The sequence below is a fragment of the Giraffa tippelskirchi genome, chromosome 1 (genome assembly GCF_054371585.1).
Source record: "Giraffa tippelskirchi isolate mGirTip1 chromosome 1, T2T-mGirTip1v1.2.pri, whole genome shotgun sequence".
NCBI classification, from domain to species: Eukaryota; Metazoa; Chordata; class Mammalia; order Artiodactyla; family Giraffidae; genus Giraffa; species Giraffa tippelskirchi.
In genome coordinates, this window is record NC_137275.1 from 90,889,076 (window position 1) to 90,906,465 (window position 17,390).

At 36.7% G+C, this 17,390-nt stretch overlaps 2 protein-coding genes across 31 annotated transcripts in view; one reads left to right on the forward strand and one right to left on the reverse strand.

The window, feature by feature from the left end:
- TBCK (TBC1 domain containing kinase) overlaps nt 1-8,721 on the reverse strand; it is a 201,238-nt gene extending 192,517 nt beyond the window's left edge. For 4 of the 15 annotated variants that reach the window (XM_081484339.1, XM_081484391.1, XM_081484324.1 and 1 more), the window contains exons 1-2: nt 8,426-8,721; nt 1,484-1,705 (exon numbers count right to left, since the gene is read on the reverse strand). In XM_081484339.1, coding sequence (XP_081340465.1) covers nt 1,484-1,676 — 193 coding nt within the window. In that variant the 5' untranslated portion in view covers nt 1,677-1,705; nt 8,426-8,721. Of the gene's footprint in view, nt 1-1,483; nt 1,706-3,024; nt 3,098-8,421 lie in introns of those variants that run through there. The other 11 variants (XM_081484345.1, XM_081484402.1, XM_081484332.1 and 8 more) reach the window with 5 other exon arrangements.
- Nucleotides 8,722-8,977: 256 nt separating this feature from the next.
- AIMP1 (aminoacyl tRNA synthetase complex interacting multifunctional protein 1) overlaps nt 8,978-17,390 on the forward strand; it is a 107,940-nt gene continuing 99,527 nt past the window's right edge. For 13 of the 16 annotated variants that reach the window (XR_014051901.1, XR_014051893.1, XR_014051908.1 and 10 more), the window contains exons 1-2: nt 8,978-9,051; nt 17,092-17,225. Coding sequence is in view for 10 of the 16 variants with exons in the window: in XM_081484536.1 (XP_081340662.1) it covers nt 9,050-9,051; nt 17,092-17,225 (136 nt within the window). In the remaining 6 variants the exon portion in view is untranslated. Of the gene's footprint in view, nt 9,052-9,880; nt 10,137-17,091; nt 17,226-17,390 lie in introns of those variants that run through there. The other 3 variants (XR_014051912.1, XM_081484590.1, XM_081484511.1) reach the window with 1 other exon arrangement.

The following is a 17,390-nucleotide window of genomic DNA, read 5'->3' on the forward strand; positions in this document are numbered from 1 at the left end:
CATTGACAGGCACTAGCCCCACATGGGAAGCCATTAGGGTGGGGCCCTCATTAACAGGATCAGTGCTCTTCTTTTGTAAAAGAAGCCTGAGAAAACTCCCTTTCCCCTCCCACCAAGTGAGGTTACAGGGAGAAGATGACTGTTGATGAAGAAGTGGGCCTCACCAGACATAGCATCTGCTCTTGCCTTAATCTTGGACTTCCCAGCCACCAGAACTGTGAGAAATGGACTCTTCTTGTTTATAAGCCACTCGGTTCATAGTGTCATATTTTAGCAAGGAGAATGGGCTAAGATACAAGTTACAGAAGAACGTGACTTCACTACTGCATGCGTGCGTGCTAAGTCGCTTCAGTCATATACAACTCTTTGTGACCCTATGGACCACAGCCTGCCAGGCTCCTCTGTCCATGGGATTCTCCAGGCAAGAATAACAGAGTAGGTTGCCATGCCCTCCCCCAGAGGATTGAACCTACATCTCTTACATCTTCTGCACTGGCAGCCAGGTTCTTTACCACCAGTGCTACCTGGGAAGCCCCGACTATACTACTAAAAAGGCAGTAAACTTCTTCCTGGTGAAATACTGACTTTTTAACCAATAGAATTCAACTCTACTAAATGAAATCCTATATAAAAAGACTAATGCAGCTACGAAGAGGTAAAGATATTAGTGACCCTCTTTTCATTGGAAGAAACTTAGCCCAAAGTATTACTTGCAATCATAAAGTACATTCTAATAGACAATTCTAAAGTTTCTATCAGGCTTCTCAGGTGGCTCACTGGTAATAAATCCACCTGCCAATGCAGGAGATGAAAGAGATGCAGGTTTGATCCCTGGGTCAGGAAGATACCCTGAAGAAGGAAATGGCAACCCACTTCAGTCTTCTTGCCTGGAAAATTACATGGACAGAGGCAGCTGGTGGGCTACCGCCCATGGGGTCACAGAGAGTCGGACATAACGAGTAACAGAACACAGAGTTTCTAACATTAGAACTTTCATTTCCTTTTTAGAGAGATGAAGAAATATGCTTGAGGATAGGGGCTTCCCTTAAAAAAGAATATTAAAAATTCTGATTCTCAGATCTGAGAAATATGAATCATTCAAATGCAGTCAGGAAAACTCAAATGGCTCAGTTTGGCTGGAGTGAAAAGTGATGGCAAGCAAACATACACACTCTGATTACTTTATATGTTTACTGTTTATTATTATGGCTTCTGTGGTGGCTCAGATGGTAAAGAATCTGCCTGCAATGCAGGAGACCCAGGTTAGATCCCTGGGTTGAGAAGATCCCCTGGAGAAGGGAATGGCAACCCACTCCAGTATTCTTGCCTGGAGAATCCCATGGACAGAGGAGTCTGGTGGGCTACAGTCCATTGGGCCACAAAGAGTCAGACAGGACTGAGCGATTAACACTTACTGTATGTATTATAACCTAATCAGGGTAACAGGGTAGAGAACACAAAATATGAGAAAACAACAACTCACCATGCTTTCCCCTAGAAATATCCACATACTGGCACAGTCTGGGGTGAGTGATGGTCTTGAGGATTTGAAAGCGCCCTAAAATCTTGATGGAATTTGGTGTGAGAGGAAGCCCATTGCTTCCACAGACATCATGGGGCAAAGCAGAGGCAAAGAAGGTAAAGGCACCCATTTCGGCATCCTTCAAGGGAAACATTCTCAGAGTCCTAAATCTTCCCTTGTAATCTAGAAAAGGAGAGAATTTTTTGATAGATCAGCTAAGCATTAAACCAGTGTTTTCTCACCTTAAATATGATTAACCATATACAATTTGGAGGGAAATGTCAATCTGTACATTTTACAGCAAAATTATCAATGTGAGAAAATTTCAAGATAATATCAAAGAGGAAAAACCACCCAATCATGAATTTATATTGCAGCTCTAAATCAAAATCAAAGATTTACAATAGCATATAAAGGAAAAGACAGAACACTCCCTCTGCAAGGATGCCTGACAATTTTAAGAGTTCAGAAGAAGTTTGTTATTGTACATTCATATTAATAAGGCTCTTCTTTTTACCTAAAGTTTGAATATACCACAGACTATAAGTACTTTTCTTTTTCACAGTGCAAGGAGTCAGGAAAGAGGAAATAAGGACACCAACCAGAACTTTAAATAATCAAGGACTCTACTAACAGTATTAAGAATCAAACTAACATCACCCAGCAATCCCACTAATAGGCATATACCCTGAGGAAACCAAAACTGAAAAAGACACATGTACCCCAGTGTTCAAGAAGCACTGTTTATAATAGTTAAGACTTGGAAGCAACCTAGATGTCCATTGACAAATGAACAGATAAAGAGCTGTGGTACATATATATAATGGAATATTATTCAGCCATAAAAAGAAACACATTTAAGTCAGGTCTAATGAAGTGGATGAACCTAGAGCCTATTATACAGAGTGAAGTAAGTCAGAAAATGATAAACAAATATCATATATTAATGCATATGTGTATTAATAGATATATATGGAATCTAGAAAGATGGTACTGATGAACAGATTTTCAGGGCAGCAATGGAGATGCAAACAGAGAGAACAGACTGATGGACATGGGGTGGGGTGGGGAGGAAGGAGAGGGTGGGATGAATAGAGAGAGAACATGGAAACACATACATTACCATATGCAAAATAGATAGTCAATGGGAGTTTGCTGTGTGACTTAGGGAACTCACACTGGGGCTCTTCAAAGGGCTCTTCTAAAGGGGTGGGATGGGGTGGGAGGGAGGTTCAAGAGGAAAGGGACATATGTCTACCTATGACTGATTCATGCTGATAGCAGAAACCAACACAATATTGCAAAGCAATTATCCTTCAATTAAAAATAAATAAATTTTTAAAAATAAAAATAATTAAACTAGATAACAAACAGCCTTATAATGTTACTTAAATAACTAATCAATTTTTGTTTTAAAGCCAGGTGCTTTGCAAGTGGTGTTTTACTCCCCTCATTGATCTTGACAGATGTTATTGCCTCCAGGTTAGAAATAGATATTCTACCTGAAGATCCTGAGGGGTCCTAGCAGCATAGTTTCCAAAGCAAATGGTGTCCAGCATTTTATCATGAAATGGCCTGAAGATTAAGAAGCTTAGTTTAAAATCTGTATCACATTATGGCAACCACAATAAAAAAGGTCTCCCAACAAAAAATATCTCTCTCACCTAGGTGTCTCACTAAAAAGACATTGATTGGTCAGGCATTGCATTCTTCCCTTTCAGGTTTCACAATAAAACCTGGAATTCTAAATCAAGACAATAGGCTGCTTTTCATATATCTGTCCAGAAACTTCATTAAAACATTAAAAAGAACTGTTTTAAAAGGTATAAACTCATAACAAGGAAGAGGGCAAAAAGAGCTGATTTCAAGAAACTCCTATAAAGCATTCTGAATAGGTAAGAGCATTGTCACAACAGAGAGAAGGAGGTTACAATCTATGGTATAGTTAAGAGGTGTGCTCATCCTCTTCAGATCAGAGGCTTCAGATTCAGAGGAGGAGGGAACAGTGGTGAACAACAGCAGTCAGAAGAATATTTGAAATGAGAAATATAGCATTTGAAAGGCTGAAGAATAGAAGACTCAACTTTGCCACCTGACCCCCGTTACTGGCAAGTTATTTATCCTCCTATCCAAGGATAAGGTTACTACTGCACGATTATATGAAAAGCAGTCATGAGATTAGGGAAGAATCCATAAAAAACTTCAAAAATACTAAGTAATACCCTAGTTCTTAATTGACGGGTTAAGGGTGTTCACATTATTCTCCGTAATTTCACATTCTGTACCTCCACCTATCTATATATATGTGCTATATACAATATATTTCATAAAATTGAAAGCTTTTCTCATTTTAAATTGAAAAACATTTTTAAGCACAATGAACTGATTTTCAACAAAGGCCAAGGAATTGAATAGGAAAAGGACAATCTTTTTAATAAATGGTACTACAAAAAGACATTCATATGGGAAGAAGATTAACCTTAATTCCTACTGCTACATCCACAGAAGTCTGATATGGATTATAGACCTAAGTGTAAAAGCTAAAACTGAAAGCCTTCTGCACAAGAGGAAAAAAAGAAAAAGAGGATAGTTTTGCAACTTAGAATAGGCAAAGATTGCTCAAGCAGGGTAAGAAAAGCCATAAAAAATGAGCGTTAGGGGCCTCCCTGGTGGTCCAGGGGTTAAGAAGCCACCTGCCAACACAGGGGACACGGGTTCAATTCCTGGTCTGGAAGATCTCACATGACACAGAGCAACTAAGCACATGCACCGCCAACTACCGAGCCCCAGCTCTAGAGCTCACAAGCCACAGCTACTGAGCCCATGAGTCCTAGAGCCTTGCTGTGCAACAAGAGAAGCCACTGCAATAAGAAGCCTGAGCATCACAACAAAGAGTTGCCCTGCTCGTGGCAACTAGAGAAAGCCCATGCACAGCAATGCACAACCAAATATAAATAAATAAATCTTCAAAAAACCACTTTATTTAAAAAATCTATTGTTTCTCTGTCCTAGCAACAAATAAATGGAAATTAAAATGAAAACAGATCTCATCTGAGGCGATTAAAAACAAAACAATGAGAATTTTTTTAAAGAGATGAACTTTAAAGTGGGCTTCATCAAAATTAAAAACTTTGCCCATCACAAGCCACATTTGAGAAAATACAAATCCAAGCTAAAGTTAATTACAAAATATCTATCTATCTATCTATACATACGACATTTTAATCAAATATATATATATATGTATGTATGTATGTTTGTATATGTGATAATAGGGCTTCCCTGGTAACAGACTTGCATTCAGAATATACAAAGAATGCCTACAACTTAATAATAAAAAGAGAGACAAGTCAACACAAAATAGGTAAAAATCTGAAATGTGTATTTTCACAAAAAAGGAATACAAATAGACAATAAACACATGAAAAAGTTCTCAATGTAATTAATCAGCAGGAAAATGCAAATTAAAACCACAATATACCATTTTACAACTACCAGAATGGCTAAAATTGGAATGACTGGCAATACCAAGTGTTGAGAGAAATGTGGAATTGGAGCTGATTCTCTGCTGCTTATGGTGGTGTTAAAATGACACAAGGACTTTGAAAAACTGTCCTGAAGTTAATAGTATCCCTTAAGACTCAAATTCCATTCCTAGTGGGTATTAACACAATAAAAACTAAAATGTCCATAAAAATACTTGTACGAGAATGTTCACAGTAGTTTGATTCATAAAAGCCCCAAACTGGAAGCAATGTAAACATCACACAAGTGAACTGCTAAGCAAGTTGTGGTATATTCATCCAATGAAATGCTATTCAAAGCAACAAGAAAGGAATAAATATGCCAAAATATGGACGTATCTCAAAATAATTACGTTGATGAAAGCAGCAGACACAGAAGAGTTCATATCCTATGGCTCCACTTAAATGTTACAGAACTACAGTTTTAAACTATAGTGATAAGAATGAGAATGTAGTGCCTGGGATGGGGAGGAGGGTTGTGGGAACAGTCTTGGAAAGGGAAAGGTAGGAACCTTCTTGAGTAGTACAAATGTTTCACATCTTGATTAGGGTGGTGATTGTTACATGTTTGTTGACATGTATCAAAACTCACCAAACTGGTCACTTTTAATCAGTGCATTTTAGTATATGTAAATTTTATCTCATTAAAAAAAGAACAGTGAAACAAAATTAAGGGAATATGAGAAAAATAATTTTAAAAATTAGTGTTTGGAAATTAAACATATGATTATCAAACTAGATAGAAGTGTTGGAAAATAAAGTTGAGACTACTATTCAGAACATGAAGCAAATGCACAAACAGATAAAAACATAAAAGATTACAAACACAGTGAATCAAACCAAGAAATCAACAACCACATTACAAGAATTTCAACAAAAGAGAACAGAGAAAAAGAGGAAAAAATTATAAAAGACTAGGAGAAAATCCCCCACTGTTGAAGGGAAATTAAAGAGGCTTCTAATTTTAAGAAGACTAAATTAACCAGAGATATTTATTCAGGCTTCACTGAATGAGTTCATTGCAAGGAGAACAAACTTAGAACAAAACATGTCATAACAGATTTTCAAAGCTTCAAGTATAACTAAAAATGTTAATCATTTCAGAGAGAAAACAAATAGTTCAGGCATCAAAACATCAAGATCCAACACCCATTCTCATGTTCTCAAGAACATCAATGGAAGTTAGAAGATGGTGAAGCCTTGAAAATTTGTAAGAAACATAATTTAGTTTCTATACCCAGCCAAACTATCAATCATAATAGTAAAATAATAATTTACACTATGCAAACATTAAAAAATAAAATTACTACCCACATATTTTAATGAATAAATTTTTTAAGGATGTATTCTACCAAAATAGAGGAGAAAACCAAGTAGTAAAAGACATTGTACCTTATTGTACCTTTGTACAATATTGTAACATTGTACCTTATTCAAGATTTCAATGAATATAATCCAGTATAGAAGCTGTCAATAGGACCAGAAGTAATCTGTTCAAATCAAACAGAAAGTAATGGGGCTCCAAGGGGAATGTCTTCAAGCAGAGAAATGTCAGGAAGGTTCTCATACAAAGAATAAGAGGACTTGGTGAATAAAGCACATGAATCTTTTCCCTCTAAAAAAGTACAAAGTCCTCTGTGAAAGTGAGGAGGGTCAGAAACTATACAAGTATATAACCCAAAAAATTAAGCACACTTAACTATGGCATAATTTTTGTTACTGCAGAAGAAGAAAGAACAATCCATTTGACTTTAATATTACAAATCTCATTAGTGTGGTACATAGGTTATGAAATTAAACACTTGGAAGAAAATGTATAATGGCATATTTCTTGGCTATGCACTGAAGTTTATTTACAAAATCATAATATTGTAACATTTTACTGGTTTTTATACGCATAAACAAAGCAAAAAACAATTGGAGCTAAGAAATACACTGTAACTATTAATAACCTTGTCAATGTATAAGGAAAAGTCCATCTACTGAAAGGCAGGAGTGAGTGGATGTGGTTTCTGCCATCTAAAGGTAGAGTCAACACTTTCCTCGTTTTACTAAATAAGGAGCCAAATATATGTATTTTCAAAAGTTGATGTGAAAAAATAAAGTTTACATATTATTTAGAATTTTGAAATTAACCAGTACTAATACTAAAAATTGTGATAACCACTCAAAAATTTGTAGAAGAGAGGTTGTGGATGGTGTGGGCTATCTTAAGAAGTCAATTAAAAAAAAAAGAATTAGCAGTTTAACATATTATTCAACATACATACCTAAAATTAGAAAAGGTTAAATGTGGTTATCTTTGAAGGAACAGGACTGAGGGCAGGAAGGAAGACACTGAGCTGCTGTATTTTATTATGCAATCCTATGCCTTTTGATTTTCAATTAGACACACCTATCACTTAGACAACTAAAGATCAAATCACCAAATAAAACGCAAATAATTCAAAACGATAAAACACTAGCACAAACCATTTCATCAACGTTCTGCTTCAACTACGTCTTAAGGTGGGTATATATAAAAAGGTTCACATATAACAAATACACTCACATAGATTTCCTCACACTTGGTGAGTGGAAGAAAGTAGTGGGAGGGCGGGGGGCGGGAAACAGCTGAGATGAGAGATTAGTTGAGAGAGAGAGGGAAAAAAAGAAACAATATAAGAAGCTGGATTTGAACATTCATCCATTCACCAAATATCCTGAAGTTCCTATTTTAAGTCAGGCCCTTTTCCAGCTTCTGCCCCACCAGTGAACAAACATGACAATATTTGCCCTCAAAGAACTTGAAGTAGAAATGCATCATAGGCAAAAAAGGTCAAAAATTGGTCAAAAGATGCTTATTTCATTATAAATAAAACAGTTTACACGTTTTTAATGGGTTAATAACACTAGTCCATTTACTTTATATACTTTTCCGCAAACAGTTGTCTTTCTAGCCCAAACAAAAACAAGGACATGAGTCCTTGAAAAGCAACCACTGACAACTCTTTTACATTCTTCCACTTCACAAGTGAATATCACATCTCGATAACTGACTAAGCCTTTGAAAACAAGGAACAAACCAAAGCAAGAGTTCGAATGTACGTTGACTGGTGGAGAGCGGAATCCACATTCTCTAAGCTCCTCTTTCAACCTTCCTTTGGAACAGTCAGGCAGCAGTTCCTGTTAAAAAGCTGCCTACAGTTCTCCAAGGACTCAGGTGAGCAGGGAGAAGGAGGGCTGTAGGTGGGGATTGGATACTGTAATCAGTAGCCAAAAGCAGCACCGGTGACCTCTTTCAATCACAGCGGGAAGTGCGGGGCTACTCGCTGCACCTGACCTTCCTCTACCTCCCGTCACACCCACCCATAAAAAACTGGGAAACCCAAATACCTGCCTCTGGGTCTGAGGACGCAGGCAGACACAAAGACAAGGGGATGGAGCTGCTACACAGGGCCCCAGAGCTGTCGCTGTGGCTGGTGTTGCCGCTACTGCTTAGGGCATCAGGCCGCGCACTGCAGGTACTTCTACAATAGAGGCTGCTCCTGGAGCTCCGGGAGCTCAAAGACTGCCCTCAGCCCGCGAGCGAAGTCAGCGCGGGTTGCCAGCTCGGAATCCACCCAGGAGGGCGAGCCCGGCGCTCTCCGCTGACAGCTCCCAGCTCTCCCAGCTACCCGCAGCTCGGCCTTTTCCTCTGACATCACAGATTCTGCGACGGCATTCTAAGGAAAGACCCCGGCGTCTGGCATCTTGCCTCTTGCCCAACCTGGCGAGAAAATGTAGCGACCGAGGAAGAGGTGCAGGATGGTTGGCGTTATTCACTGAGGGAATGGACGACAGGGAATGTGGTGTGCCTGCGCACAGGAAAGGGGGGGACAGAGAATTTGGAGTGAACTCTGTAGACCGCTCGGGCGTTTAGCGAGGACACCTTATTGGGTCCTTTCTCGCTGCCTTCGTGAGGCGGAGGCGCTCTTTACCTGCTCCCGGCCGAGGCTGCTGAGGTGCCTCAGTCCACCGATACATGTGAGTGTTGTACGCAGAGGGTCCCGGGGAGGGCGGATTACGATCGTAGGAGTCCCCTTTCCCTCACTCGCCTTCGGAAGATAGGACCTGGCCTGCGGGTACTAGTGGGAAGCCCGCGCACAGCAGCGCGGATCTAGGCCTGAGGAAATATGGAAGAGCTTGGGACCTCTTGAAGGAGCCAAGTTTTAAAAATGAAACGCGGGGCCAAGGGAAAGGATGTTACTGGAAAAAGTATATGCACAAACATGTTTACTTTTGTGCGTATGAGAGAGCACTGGGTGCAGTGATAGGAATTTGTTCTTTGCACATGTAATTCAACGTCCACCGTGTTCCAAGCACCGTTTTAGGCGTTGGTATAAAGGAATGAGTAAAACAGATAAAAATTCCTTTCTCCCGTAGTTCACGTTTTATGGAGGAAGACACATATTAAACAAGGTTTAAAACATTACCGTGTCTTAGGTCGTAATGAGTGCTGAAAAGAAAAATAGTAAAGCAAGAAAGGGGGATATGGCTTGAAATTTTAGTGTGGCCATTGAAGGTCTCACTGAAAAGGTCACTCTCAAGTAGAAGTGACAGAAACGAGAGTTAATTGTAAGAGTATTTGGGGGAGGGGCTTCGCTAGCGGTTCAGTGGTAAAGAATCCACCTGCCAATGCAGGATACACAGATTCAGTCCCTGGTCCAGAAAGATCACGTGGAAAAGGAAATGGCAAATTGTTCCGTTATTCTTGCCTGAAAATCCCCAGGGACAGAGAAGCCTGATCGGCTACAGTCCATAGGGTCACAATGAGTCAGACGGGACTTAGTGACTGAACAACAACCATATTTTTGCGGTAGTGGAGTCAGGCTGAGGCATCAGGCAGAAACTCGCCTGAACAGCAAGGATGCTTGTAGGTCAGAGTTGAGTGAAGGAGTTAAAGCTGGAGAAAGAATCAGAGAGCAGAAACAGGTCATGAAGGATCTTGAAGGGCATCTAGGTCATTGAAGGGTTTTGCGCAGTGAAGTGTTATATCCTGACTGCCCTTTTGAAAGGATCTCCCTGGCTGCTGTCCAGAATAGACTGGAGGGAATAGGGTGAAAGACCAGGTAGGAGACTTGTGCACAAATTCTGGAGAGTTACGGTGGTGGCTTAACTAGGGGTGGTAAGAAATGGCCAATGAGATTTTCAGTCCTCATAATTTAGTTATGCAAGAATTTTAATGGATGATGAGTTAATCTTTTTAAATTTTGTTTGGGGAATACTTTAAAATGACTCCTAGTGTGAGGTTAGGAGTATCAAATACAAAAGTTAAAATCATGGCTTTATTATTTAATATTTGAATGATTTTAGACAAGTCACATAATTTCTCTGAGTTTATCTATAAACTGGAAATATTGTGTCACAAGGTTATAAAGATTAAATGACAGAGTATGTAATATGCCAGGCCCATTAAAATAGTGGCTACTATTATTAACTGTGTTCTTGGATTAGAAATGGAAAAAATAAAAAATAGTGGTGAGTGCACCTATAAGGTAAAGGTTTGGTGAAATCCTATTGGGAAAAATCTGACCAGGTGAAAGATGACCTTGTTTGGTAGAGGGTTTTGGGAAACCAAGACGTATCCCTTTTAAAATTTTATGTATATGTCACTGGACAAAAAGCTTTTCTGTGTTAATGGCCATAGTGTTTGAAATACATGGACTGTCTTCTCTTAGCCATACTCTCATAGCCATCCCTTAAGCCCTGCAGCATCCCCTGTGTCCTCATTCATAAAGGGGAAGAAGGCTCTGGTGAGTAAAGAAAAACAATTAAGAATAAATACAAATTACCAGTTGTAAAATGATTGTCACAGAGATGTAATGTGCAGCGTAGTGACTGTGGTTAATAATAGTTTTGCATATTAGAAAATAGGAGACTGAATCTTGATGGTTCTCATCATAAGAAAAAAATTATAACTATGTATGGTAAAGGATGTTAACTGGATTATTGTGGTGATCACATTGCAAACCAGTCAAAAAATGGGCAGAATATCCAATAGACATTTCTCCAAAGCAGACATACAGATGGCCAAAAGGCACATGAAAAATGCTCAACATCACTAATTATTAGAGAAATGCAAATCAAAGCTATAATGAGTTGTCACCTTACATCAGTCAGAATGACCATCATCAAAAACATCTACAAATTCAATGCTGTAGAGGGTGTGGAGGAAAGGAAACCCTCCTGCACTGTTGGGAATGTAAATTGGTGCAGCCACTATGAAAAACAGTATGGAGATTCTTTAAAAAACCAATATTAGACCTACCTATATGATCCTGCAATCCCAGTCCTGGGAAGATAGCTGAAGAAAACTGTAATTCGAAAAGATAGACGCACCCCATTGTTTACCTAAGCATTATTTACTACAGCCAAGACGTGGAAGCAACTTAAATGTCCATCAAAGAGATGAATTGATAAAGAAGATATGGTGTGTATAGACACACACGTGTGTGTGCACACTCATACGCACCATGAAATACTACTCAGTCGTAAAAAAGAATGAAATAATGCCATGTGTGCAGCACCATGGGTGAACCTAGAGATTATCATGCTAAGTGAAGTTAGGTCAGAGAATGACAAATATCATACGATATCTGCTGCTGCTGCTAAGTCGCTTCAATCGTGTCCGACTCTGTGCGACCCCATAGACGGCAGCCCACCAGGCTCCGCCATCCCTGGGATTCTCCAGGCAAGAATACTGGAGTGGGTTGCCATTTCCTTCTCCAGTGCATGAAAGGGTAAAGTGAAAGTGAAGTCGCTCAGTCGTGTCCGACTCTTAGCGACCCCATGGACTGTAGCCTACTAGGCTCCTCCGTCCATGGGATTACTAGGCTCCTCCGTCCATGGGATTTTCCAGGCAAGAGTACTGGAGTGGGGTGCCATTGCCTTCTCCGATACCACTTATATGTAAATTCTAAAAATGGACTTATTTGCGAAACAGAAACAGACTCACAGATGTAGAAAGCAAACTTATAGTAACCAAGGGGGAAAGATGGGGCACGGGGGTGTAAATTAGAAATTTGGGAGTAACTTACACTCACTACTTTATATAAAATGGGTTAAGTAACATGGGCCTACTGTACAGCAGAGGGAACTATGCTCAGTATTTTGTAACAGCCTATATGGGAAAAGAATCTGGAAAAGAACGTGTGTGTGTGTGTGTATCTGAGTTACTTTGCTGTGCACCTGCAACTAACACAACATTGTAAATCAGTATACTTCAGTAATAAAGTCACAGCTAATGAATGAGTGGCAGAGCTGAAATTTGAACTCATTCCCTGATCAAATACTTGAAAGCAAAAAGCAGTAAATTAAAGCAGGTATTTCAGTACGTAATACAGGATGTAACTAAATGTAAGAGAGCATTAGATCAGTTAAATCAGCTATGGTTTTTTCCTTAATTACTGGAGCCATTTTAGAACTGACGGCATCTTGTATTTGTTGAGATACAATGCTCAGAGTGTCTAAGGAGAATATAAATTTTTAGCTAATTGCAATTCTGAAACAGCAAAATCAGATATTTTGAGAAATAGAGAATCACTTCCAAATTTTTGTGGAGTTCTCTATACTCTAAAGTAAAAATGAAAATCTGCAGTTAAAACTTCCATTTCAAAGCAATTGTTTGGTTGTTTGGTTCCTAACATTGATAGACTGGGATCGAAGATTTGTTAATTTTTTAAATACTGGCAATTTAAAATCAGAGTGGGGAAGACTACTAAAGAGATTGCTGAAGTAAAGGGAAGCCGTTTAGAAATGATAGGGCTCTCAGGGACTTCCTTTGATGATCCAGTGGTTAATGATTTGCCTTCTAATGCAGAGAGTGTGAGTTTGATCCCTAGTCAGGGAGCTATGATCCCAAATGCCTCGTGGCCAAAAAAAAAAAAAAATCATAAAACACAGGCAGTATTGTAACAAATTCAATAAAAGTTTTTTTTAAAAATGGTCCATTAAAAAAAAAAACCCTTGAAAACAGAAATGATAGGAATCTCAGAAATAACCTTTTATGTATGTGTTTTAATGATTAAGATACAGTCTGAATTTATGTATTTCATAAAACCAGCTTCACCTGATTTTATGATTAGTGGCATCTTAACAGCAGCATTTTAGGTTTGGTGAAATATGGTGGTTATGTTGAAAAAAACAATGTGAAAGGGCAGAATAACTTAGCTAATACTTTTCAAAGCTTTTTATCATAAAAATGTTTAGTTTTTAAAATTTAGTAGAGGAAAAAGGGAAAAAAGCTTTAACTCTTACTATCCAAATACAGTTAACATACTGGGTATACTTTTTCTTCTCTGTAAATGTTTTGGATTTATGATTACTGTGCATGCAGTTAAGTATTATATCTATTTTAATCACATAATCTTTTTCTTTTTTTTAATTTTGGCACAGAGTAAGTCAGCATTCCCAAACTGTTGTGGAAAATACTTGTTCAAGTAAATTTTAATAGCTTTTCATTGGTTAGTATTCCATGGCTAAATACTTTGGGAAGTGCTTCATAATCATATCCTTTATCGAAATTATAGCTTGGGCATTAAAAGAGCTAACTCCAGAATCAGACAGACCTAAGTTTTAATCCTCATTTACTAACTAGCCACATGACCTGAGGCAAATTAATTTTAAGTCAAGTTTTCTTCTGTATATAATGGAGATAATTACTGTATTTGTAGCTGATCTATGTAAAGCATTTAGCCAGCCCACGATAAATGCTCTGCAGAAGTTACCTATTATTAACTTTATCATCTGTGAGAAATCCTATATGTATTTAGCATATTAAAAGCTCTGAGGAGACTAAGCAGGCCTAAAATTTTGAAATCCAGTGGATACTCAATGTAAAATTGAACGCTGTGGAGCAGTCGGCACACAGTAGTGAAATGAGCACCGGGTTGAATGATAAAACATTTGTCTGAACATAAAGCAATGATGTTGTTAAGCTAGCACTGTTGCCCTAAACATGAAAGTGGAAAGTGGAAGTGTTAGTTGCCCAGTGGTGTTTGACTCTTTGCAACCCCATGAACTGTAGCCCACCAGACTCCTCTGTCCATTCTCCAGGCAAGAATACTGGAGTGGGTAGCCAGTCGCTTCTTTAACCAGTACCTGAAGAAAATCGAGATGGCTTCATCCACAATTATTTTATGTATGAATGGTTGAATAGGATCCTTCTGTATTCTCAGTATTTTAAGATTTCATGGCTCACAGAAGTGTTTTCCAGTAACATTTCTGTTACTAATACTGTTTCTTTTTTCTTTCTTATTTCTCCTGTTTTGCTTATCCACTTACTGAATGTTTCAGGTAGTTTATGTTTCTAAGTTCTGGTTTTTACCAATTTAAAACTAGACCTTAATGTAAGCAAGTATTTTTACACTTACGGCTAAGGATATAAATTATACTTATTTTTATAATATACTAACTAAGTTAATATATTCTAATTAAATATATTAGTTACTTTTATATGGATAATATATTAGTGTCCTGCAATATTTAAAGTATAAGAAAAGTTGGATGGCGTTTTACCTCTTTGTATTTGAGTGAGAGATACATACATTTTATTGAGAAAAAACTTTCTTGTTTAAAGTTTACTTATAAAATAAAGTTTACTTATAAAAATGTTTAAAGCTGATTGTTAAACCATTTTCTACCAAATGAATTATTAACTTGTCTTAACTAGCTGTAATTTTTTCCTGTTTTCAATTTGTGATAATAATATACTGGTTTCCCTGGAATGGCTAGTCTTTTTACTTTATATATCCTAACCCCTCACCATTAGATAACAAAGATTTTGAGGATTATTCTATCATCTCCCTTTATCGCATTGTTTTCTCTTATGTGTACGTGTATTTATATGTTTGACTTATTTGAGTTTCTGTGTTTTGAAACATGGCATTCTCTCTTCCTAAACTTAGCCTGTGCTTCAATATGTATCACAAGTTATATTTTACTTAACTCATTATTATAACTATGTTTTCCAGGTAGTTAATAGATTTATTTCAGTAAAATTATAGATCTTTTTTGCTTGTAGACTAGGATTTATTACCTGTATTTTGTGAATTATTTTTAGTCTTAGTTTTGAAGCTGTGTTTTGTAAGTTAGGGCACATGTTTCATATTTGGTTTTGTAAGCAACTTGATGTATTTATGAGATGACTTTGTGGACCTACTGTTCAATTTATGAGACCTGTTTTACACTTAAATCTATTTATTTCATGTCTGTTAAGACAAGTTTACTAGGGTTTTTTCTAATGTGTATCACTAATTTCACATTCATCTTTGTATCACTCATCAAATTTTTCATTGGTAGGGAAGCAAAAGTTACAATTACGCCAAACAACTTAACGCCAAATCAAATCATTGTTTCGTTAGCAATAGCTGTATTTCACCTATTGAAATATGTAATATTTGGTCATTACTTATGTTAAACTGAAATAGAGTAGACGTCAGACTAAAAGAATGCTGTAACTGGGATACTAAAAGTTCAAAAAAACATAACTTTTTTACTTTAAATTTTCATCATATGTCCATATATTTTTCTCTAGAATTCTGGCTTTGCAGACATTTGAGGAACAATAACAGGGTTATTGTGTATTCACTTTTGGTAAAAAAAAATTGGCAGAATTTAAGAAGTTATATCATCATTTTCACTCTTGTACTTTTTTTTCCTCTATTTTTCTAAGCTATTAAGTAATAGTCCATGGAGCAGTTTACTGTGGCTTTTCCAGATTAACCACTTTTGCCCCATTTATATTTTCTTCATTACTAACAACTTTATTTTTATAGGGTTTTTAAAACTGCTTCTATATCATACATTGTCTCCGTTAGCACAAAAATTTTTGAGGGTTGGTTTTCGTTTTATAAAAAAATAAACATCTCAGTATTCTTTGCCTAATAATTTGAAATTTTAAAACAATCTTATCTTATTTGTCCACTATTAGCCAATTTTTTAATAAAAAAATTTCCCCACTGTGTATCATTTATTTAAAATTAGAACTATTTCAACAATGTTTGTGTCATGCTTTGAACTGTAGACTGATGTTAAATTAGGTAAAAAGCAATTCTTAGTATTGTTAATGATTAACCTTTTGTCATTGTGACTGTCTTAATATTTGGCAGTATAAACTGTGAATTTGGCTTCAAAAGTTTGAACTTTTGAACATGGATTAATCTCAGAATTTTGCTTATATATGCATTATCTGCATACTGATAGGATGGCTTCTAATTTCTATGAATTGTTATAAAATTAAATTCCTATTTTCTTCTACAAAAGAAAATAGATTTATATATATACAGAATTCTATATATGTCATGTCAGTGTATGTATATATAATATATATCATATTGGAGTATGTTCTATTATGTAGAATTATATACAGAGTTCTATATATAATGTCAGTGTGTCTATATATATATAGAATTCTATGTATGTATGTGTCTATATATGTCTATATATAAAGAATTCTATATATATATGCACACTGACATTATATCTCAGTATGTATATGATTAATGTTGATGTTTTCCTAATTGTTGATCTTTTTCCTTTAATACTCTCTTTCCTAACTTACATGTTCTTCCTTACATGTAAGTTTGTACATAATTAAATAGACAGTAGAAATATCCAATATATGAAAGAAACATATAAAGAAGAAATTCAGTAATTGTCTTTACTTTGGAACTCAGGTATAGTACTCAGTTATCTCTTAGTTAAGGTTGATACTAGTCTGTGTCTTAGTGTTCCTGTCTTATGTCATAATATTCTGCGGTATTTAAAGCTCTCTTTAAAACTTTCCAACCTGAAATATGATTAAATATCATACTTTCTGCTTTTGGGAAAAAATTGATTTTCTTTTCCAATCAGAGTGAAGAATTAATCTATTAACCTATTGCCTCTTAATTGATTTGTTTTTCTATTATATAGTTCTATTGCAGTAGAAAATGTTTTTCCTTTCAGACTGCTTGTTTATGGTGTCCTGTACAATAAACTTACTCATTCTACAGTATAATGTATCACTTCCATTTTTTCACTTAGGATTTTCTGCCGTTTCTTGGCAAAAATGGCAACCGGTGATGCTGTTCTGAAGAGATTGGAGCAGAAGGGTGCAGAAGCAGATCAAATTATTGAATATCTTAAGCAGCAAATTGCTCTTCTTAAGGAGAAAGCAAGTAAAGAAAATTTGAAAATTTAAGTTTTCTAGGGAGATACTTAAAATGAATTCATATAGTGACAGCAAAAAAAAATGTGTTTACTACAGACAATATTATTTCACAGTCTTGGTGATGACTTCTGTATTCCTTTAATATTGCAGTTATGAGTGAACAAATATTCTG